The sequence below is a fragment of the Solenopsis invicta genome, chromosome 6, assembly GCF_016802725.1.
Source record: "Solenopsis invicta isolate M01_SB chromosome 6, UNIL_Sinv_3.0, whole genome shotgun sequence".
Taxonomy (NCBI): domain Eukaryota; kingdom Metazoa; phylum Arthropoda; class Insecta; order Hymenoptera; family Formicidae; genus Solenopsis; species Solenopsis invicta.
Window position 1 is genome coordinate 1970795 of NC_052669.1, and position 8313 is coordinate 1979107.

Consider the following 8313-nt stretch of genomic DNA (forward strand, 5'->3'; position numbering starts at 1 on the left):
CAAACTGATCCCTCGTGATGACCTGTGAACACTTTGTGCTGATACTTGTATATAACTGGTAGATCAGGTCAATATACGTTATCAAAAAAGTGGAATATGTATAATTAAAGCACATTATTTATATAAACAAATATAAAATTATAGTTTTTTTACTAATTTCACAAATGCGGAATAGTATCCGGAATAACTTTTCTGTTATTTGTTTGAGTAAGAATGCAATTAGAAAATATATGTCAATATAATACAAATTAAATATAAAAAATTTTTATAAAAAATTTTTATAAAAAAAAATTTTTTTAAACAATTGAAAAATATTGTTTGCTCATTGGAATGTAGATTGAGGTTTCTTCATTTATGGACCTATTTCGTTTATTGATAATATTTACAATACAATTATTGACTCGTAACATTGGCAGCACATTAATATTTCTTTTATAACCAATATTCGCTTTAGATTTGGAAATCTTGACCAATAATGCACTTCCAATATAAGTGCAATATTGTACCATTGTTAACTCGTAACATTGGCAGCACATTACCGTTTCTTTAAAAAACGATATTCGCTTTTGATTGGCAAATATTGGCCAATGCACTTCTAATGTAAGTGCAATATTGTACAATTGTTGACTCGTAATATTGGCAGTACATTACCGTTTCTTCAATAAACAATATTCGCTTTACATTGGCAAATCTTGGCTAATGCACCTCCAATGTAAGAGCAATATTGTAAAATTGTTGACTCGTAATATTGGCAGTACATTGCCATTTCTTTAATAAACAATATTCGCTTTACATTGGCAAATCTTGGCCAATGCACCTCCAATGTAAATGCAATATTGTTTATTAATTGGCGAGCAATATTACAAGTACATGTGCAATTGATTCTATAATCAATATTGGCTCTTTATTGGGAAATATTGGCCAATGTACTCCCAACATAACCAATGTTTCGCCAATGTTAACCAATGTAAAGCCAATGTACTGTGCTACTAGGGATTATTTCCGCTATAGTCAGATATATTAATTCTATTCAAGTATACATTTTCTCAAATGTAACAAATTTGTTTTTTTTCCAAGTATTTATTTCTTTGAGCGACGCGGAGTTGGAGTTGAAAATTGTAAAAAATTAAAAATTAGAAAGTTATCATTCAGCACCAAGAACCGTTATGACTGACTGATAGGCTTTCTAGTCCAATGTTTTAATTTCGTCAGTCCGATATAACGGATTATTGTTTAATAAGAAACTAAATTTGTTAGTATGATTTATTTTAAATTTTTAATCTTTACATTTTTGGCTTAAATTTTATATAATAAGATAATACATAAACATGGTATTTCTTAATGTAGAAAGAAAAAAATCAAGAAATAAAAATTATTGGAGTCGTTCCAACATTTGAAGTAAAACGAATGACCAGTTTAAAAGAAATAAAAATAAATGAATGAACTCTTTGAGATATACTATTACAGTAGTCTTATCACACAAATCCTAGCAAAAAGTTAATCTCTATATTTGAGTAATAACGAAACCAAGCATAACATCCATACACTTTTATCATAGATGCATTGGATCTCCACGAATACGAGTGTTGATTGTCACATGAACGGATATAGCTTACGCATGCGTATAGAAAATTTTGCAGAGAGATTTGCCATCTTTCGTCACTTCCGCGACCGACCACAGCCCTTGCTTATCAATAATATCTGCAGTGATATCAGCATCATATAATAATCGTACGTGAGATATGAACAAGAACGAACGTGTTTTGTCCTGCAATTTTTATGGGTGATGCAACTAGCTTTCGTGTCTTTATATTATTATATTCAATTTTGATTTTAAATTATATCCAACTTTTTTTCTTTGCCCAAATTTAATCTAATTTGGTAAGTTACGGTCGTACATATATGATTTTTTTTTATTTGTCGATCATATCAATGTCATTAAAATCATGTGTAATCGCTCGACGAACAAGCTTATATAGTCGCTTTGTTAGTTTGGACAAGCAAATTGGATTGTTCGCTTTGTTTGAAATCATTAAAAACTTTTAAACTTAAAACAAAATAAATATTAAAATGTTGGTGAAAGAGAAAGAGGAATTGAAAATGCAAAAGGTACAAGCAAAGCGAATAGACCTCATATCAGCGCTAGGGTGCGGTTTATTTAATCTTATAAATGCTTCGAAGTGTTATTTAATAACCATTCAGAATAAAAAATTTTAGTAATTAACTTATCAATGAATGCTTTAAAACGCTTGTAGCATTAACTTATAATAACTACTTGCATATGTGAAGCGTGAATGAATCGTACATATTTTGTTCTAAACAACATTTTTTAAAGTTGCTGCTGTAACTAATTGAATTTGTTTCTATATATTTGTCTTTTAGTTATTACGTATTTTATTTGTGTCTTGCTATTTTGTGAGTTAACATCTTGTGTAAACCAACATTTGAATTGGGACAATCTGTTCTATACTTCTAGCTAATACTGCCAATGACCAAATCGGACCTTTTAGAGACCAGGTGTCGTTACTGAAAAAAAAGAAGAAGGACTATTGCACGTGTGTGACATCCTAATCTGCATTCTCACAATTATTGCGATACAATGTCGGAATTCGCAGATCCCCACATAGCTAAGGCGCTGACTGCAGCTGCTACTTGTGTAATTACATGTTTTATGAACATGGTGGCCAACAAAGAATCAAAGAAATGGTAGGCAGTGTGAAAAACGTACATATACAAACACATTAATTGCTTATCATCAGTTTAAAAAAGCTGCGTTCAGAAACGTCGCCTAGTGCACCCAGACATCGTTTCACTTTTGTTTAACGTTGTTTAACGGTAAACAATAGAGATAAAATAATTTCTTTAATGATTCTGAACACACCCAAGACTATTCTTGCCAATTTCAATTACCTTAAAATTATGCTGATTGTAAATTGTCAATTGTAAAAAACTTTTAAAACTGTTCATCTCTAATCTAATTTTTTATTATCTTTATAAGAATTAAAATAAAAATAGTTACAAAATGCTTAATTATTAATTATAAATATTTTACAAAAGTAAATTACAATTTGCAGAAAATAAACAAGAAAAATAATACGATCAGTTTTAAGTTTTGCAATTGGCAGTTATTATGAATAAATTTATGAACAGCCTTTATAGTTCGGCAGATTACTTGTGGTCAGTCATAGACTTCCAAAAGGTTATTTCGATGCAAGATGATCTCTTAGATCAATCAAGCTTACAAGCAAACAAGCATGTCATAGAATATTCTGCAAGAATTTTTAAAGAAACTCGATATGAAAGGGAATGTTATTACGTCTTTCGAGTTAATCTGGAATTAGAATTCCTCGATGGAATCGAGACAGAGACTGCAAAGCAGACAAGCTATCTTTTGAATATACGGAATATGAGACCTTTTTTTCATAACATCAGTAATCCTGTACTGGGTACGTACAAAATACCACATCGATAATTAAAACTAACGTTCTAATGCTTGTATGCCTGTTCATAAACTGATATATTAACGCAAAACATTCCAGAATAAAAAAATTTTATGACGCAAAACAAAATAAATTTCTTCAGTCGGAGTCAATTCTAACGTTACATTCAACTTTGAACAATGATGTTACAATAAAATAAGCTCCAATCGTGTATTTAAATTTATACATATATATATATATATATATATATATAAAATAATAAATAATACGTGGATAAATTAAAAATTTTTCAACCTAATTTATTATATAAAACAATTAAACTGAAATATAAAGAAGCAAAAATATTTACATGGCAATTTTAATGTGCTCATATATTGAAACTTTTAATAACTGAAAATATACTTTTTTCTGCACAAATGTACACTGCGTCTGATCAATTATTTTTATTCGTTTTATACTCTACGCACGTATAACGTACATCAATCATAGATTTGTAATTTTTGGATTATCTCTTTTGCCTCTTGTTATTTTTGACTTCTTTCTATCCTATACTTTTTTTTGTAAAATATAAGAAACAGATCTTCACAAAGAAAAATATAATAAATATTTAAATTCTTTTGGTGTAAAAATTTCTAAAGTGACTTATTTAAATACGAAAGAATGGAAGACAAAAGAAGAAAAGAATTTTACATAAATGTCTAATTGCAATAATTTTCTCTATCTTTTTTATATTATATCATATCATATCATACGTGTGTTGCATTATTCATTATGTTGTATTATGTCACATAACACGTACATATTTTATTATAATACATTATGTTATTTTGCAATACTGATTTGTTATTATTTAAGTATTTTAAAGATATGTTTTAAAATGTTTTTTAGGTGCTTAAATATTTTTTAAAAATTCTACGTAGATGTCTTCAACAAAATAATATCTTTCTAGATATTATTTAGATAATTTTTAGTTGTCTACAAATAACTTGAAGAATTCTTTAAGAAATATATTTTTTAATGAGATATCTTTTATGGTTTGTTCTGTAATAGGAAGGTTTTCTTGCCTCCTTGTACAGATGTTATTACATATCTTCGAAATTCGGATATTAGTTTCGACGGATAATAAGAAACCAAGATTCATGGTATTCAAGTTACCAGTAATTCAAGTTAAATTAGATCTACAAAAATTTTGCATTCAAATAGAAGATGATGAAGTTATAAGAAATAAATTATACAATGGTAATGAGACCTCTTCTTCAAACATTATGTCTGTATTTTTCTATAGAAATATTTTTGTTAAGTGATAATGATAACGTCTTACAGATTTCTGTGATGATCTATACAAGTTACAATTAAATATTGACCAATGTAATTTGGTGGAATTTGATGTGCTGAGAGAAAGGTACCATGATTTTTATCACATACTCGAAGTTGCTCAGCTTGAAAACAAAAATGTTCTGTCACTAATGTGTCTTTCCAAATCTTGATATTATAACATCACATTAATATTATATGCAGATTTTCGACAGAACTGTGCCGTACACCAATTTGTATTGTCAGATTTGAAAGACAAGCAAACTTTTCTGACAAAAATGAAGTCTTCTTTATTGGAGGTTCTGGTAAACTGTATAAAGACCCTAACTTGTGGCGTTACAACAAAGAATTTGAGAAAGAAGTTTTCATTGATTGTGGAGGTTTTGGCAAAGTATATAAAGCGCGCCATTGTCTCGATGGAAAAGAATATGCGATTAAAAAAATAACGGTTGATCATATTACCGAGTTACAACTGAATGAAGTAACGACACTTGCTGCATTAAATCATCCTAATATTGTCCCATACCATACAGCTTGGATCGAATGGCTGTCGTCCTGTACTTCAAACGCATCTACAAGTAATATACTATCATCGAAATACTATGAAAAAGATTCCAAGTCGTCCAGTCCACTGGCCATCAAAGATTTAGAAAAATGTTATACTGATGAATCTAGTTCGGACGTAGTATTTCTTCAAAATAATGATATTAATGACAGATTTGAAGAACACGATTCATCAACTAACAACATGGAAAAGAAAATTGAGGAAAATACCACTGAAGAATCCAGTTCGGGCGGAGTGTGTTTTCGAAATAGCAAGAGCAATGAAAGTCCAGATCAAGCAATTGTAAATGCAAGTGCTAGTAATAGTTCTTCATGTGAAGAATCTAATCGAGAAGTTAATGTATACACTTCTGATAAAGTAAGTAAAAAAATATATAGAAAATAATGGGATAAATCAGACCTATTTGCAGTTTTTGCTTGTAAGACGTAAATAAAATCCGATCGTAAAACCAAAGGTGCTTTTAAAAAGATAATTTAATTCTCGTCATTTTTGTTTCAGACCATTTTAATGTATTTTTCACTTGTGTTAAATAATAGAAAATGTAAAAATGCTTTTCCTGATTCGATTTGGAATCAGTGGTTCTAAATTGAATAATCTTTTCCCTGTTGTAAATCGGATACCCTTATTATTGTCGATTTTTAAATACGATTTTAAAAGATTTAGTATATTTAGTATTAAGTAAAAACAAGCAATATGACAGTCAAAAATTTTATTCAGAGAAATATTGATGATTGTTTAGCTAATTAGAGTTGAAATTAATGAAATTCAATTATTCTGAGCCTGATGAGTCTGATGATTATAGAATAATATTTTATTAATTTTACATTTTAGGACCAAATCTGGTTGGTCAATTACTAGTGCTACAATCAGATTTTAATATAAAACAAATTTTATAATAAACAGTAAAAATACACAAGAAGCTTGATATTTTTGAATTCTAAACTTTTTAATTATCTTAAATCAATTACCCTTTAAAATTTTAACATTTTTTAAATAATTATTTATAAGAATCTTCTTTTTTTTTAAAATTTCTGTACAATGACCGAAAATATATATTTGCATCTATACTTGTAAGTATAGAGAACTGTCAAATTGCTATCACATATTCAGTGTCTTATAAAGACTTACTTTACATTATAAATGACACGCAAATTTGTTTAACCGTATTCATTTAAATTAAAAACATTATTATACTCTTCCCTTTATAATACAGATATTATATACATAAATTTATATTGCTTTGAAACAATTTGTGGATATTGAAGATATATTGATAAACATAAATTTTAATATTTATTATGTGTTTTCATTACAGAATAAACCGTGTATCTTATATATTCAAATGGCCCTGTGTGAACAAACACTCAAACAATTGCTATGTAATAGAGTAAGTGTAACGCCTGAACCAACAATTAAAGCGATATTTGAACAGATTGTTTGTGGAGTGGATTATATACATTCTCAAAAAATCATACATCACGATATAAAGGTAAAATTGCGCGTATCTTGAAGACGCAATCTGTTAAAAATATAATTTAACATATTTATATCATAGCCCAGCAATATATTTATGTCGACATCCGGACCACTTCGGATTCAATTAGGTGATTTTGGTTTAGCTTGTTCGTTTCAAAAAGAGCATCATTCTGCGATTGGTACCCCTATGTACGCAGCGCCAGAACAAATGCAGGGAAAGTGTGATCCAAAGGTAATTAAGGAGATCCCAAAACAAATTACTGACATTATTTTTATTGGAAAATATCTTTGAATCGGTTTTACAGAACTCCAAATTCTTTTATACAATTTAGCTCAAAAATTAAGAGAATAAAAAGCAATTCATGCTAATAATAAAAAAAATTGTTTTTATTAAACATATTAAAAAATTTAGAAACTAAATTTTTTTGTTATTAGCATATGAAATCATTCTTCTTTGTCTTCTTCATTTTTGCGCATATTTTAACTGTACAAAAAAATTTGGAATTTTATAAAACTAATTCAAAGATATTTTCTAATAAAAAATGTAATTTACTTTAGGATCCCATTAAGATAGAAAAAAGGAAATTTTGACAAAAATAAATCATGTTTGAATGTACTTTCTATTTTGATATTTTTTTTATTTGCAGAGTGATATTTATAGTATAGGGATTGTCTTTCTCGAGCTTTTGATTCCAACTCGAATGGAGTTAGCTAAAATAATTGAATCCTTAAAGTCTGGCGAAGTACCAGAAACTCTCAAGGAACATAAGTGGGTAGGTTTCAAACGTATTAAATGATTTATTTATGTTGTATGCATTTATGTTATCTTTTATGAAATCTATATTCCATCTATACTTTTGCTTAGTTACAAATCATTCAGCGATTAATGCAAGAAGATCCTACTAATCGACCATCAGCAAGTCAGCTTCTGCAGGATTTTAACCATAATACCGTTGTAATAATAAATAGATTGAAAGATGATATCATGCATTTAGAAAATAGTAATAATAATAAAAATGACAAAATTCGAAGCATATTACAAGAGATAAAGGAAAAAATTCAAGAATTGTCACTTCAAAACAATTTAACAGACTAGATTGTTATATGGAACCTAAACTCATGGAAAAACTTAACATTAATACAATATAAGAGTATTGAGCATTTTTCTTAAATTATGTCCTAGAACAAGAATATAATTCACACACGTAGCGAAGTAAAAGTTTTTATATATTTGTAAACTTATTAACTTTATAATTATTAACTTTATAATTTTACAAACAAAATAAACAAAAATTATTATATATTTATTTAATTTATTTTATAATTAAAATTTTAATTATGCTTAATATATTACTATATAACAATATATTACTATATTAATATATTACTATATGTTACATACTATATAACATATTTAATATGTAAATGTATATTTGGCACTAATACATTAAAACATAAATGTACATCTTTAATGTAAAACAAATACTAGAATACATTCATATTTAAAACAATCAATAA

At 27.8% G+C, this 8313-nt stretch overlaps 1 protein-coding gene across 3 annotated transcripts; it reads left to right on the plus strand.

Moving 5' to 3' along the window:
• Positions 1-915: 915 nt before the first annotated feature.
• LOC105205287 (eukaryotic translation initiation factor 2-alpha kinase 1) lies at positions 916-8032 on the plus strand. Of its 3 annotated transcripts, none has more exons than XM_039450465.1 (10): positions 916-1881; positions 2477-2706; positions 3160-3446; positions 4491-4679; positions 4764-4842; positions 4959-5676; positions 6635-6808; positions 6875-7027; positions 7443-7568; positions 7661-8032. In XM_039450465.1, exons 2-10 carry the CDS (start codon positions 2600-2602, stop codon positions 7889-7891), a joined length of 2064 nt encoding a protein of 687 aa, XP_039306399.1. In that variant the 5' UTR covers positions 916-1881; positions 2477-2599; the 3' UTR covers positions 7892-8032. The 3 variants fall into 3 exon arrangements, with proteins under 3 accessions (XP_039306399.1, XP_039306400.1, XP_039306401.1); XM_039450466.1 differs by having other exon boundaries at positions 916-1783; XM_039450467.1 differs by having other exon boundaries at positions 916-1731.
• Positions 8033-8313: the final 281 nt, after the last annotated feature.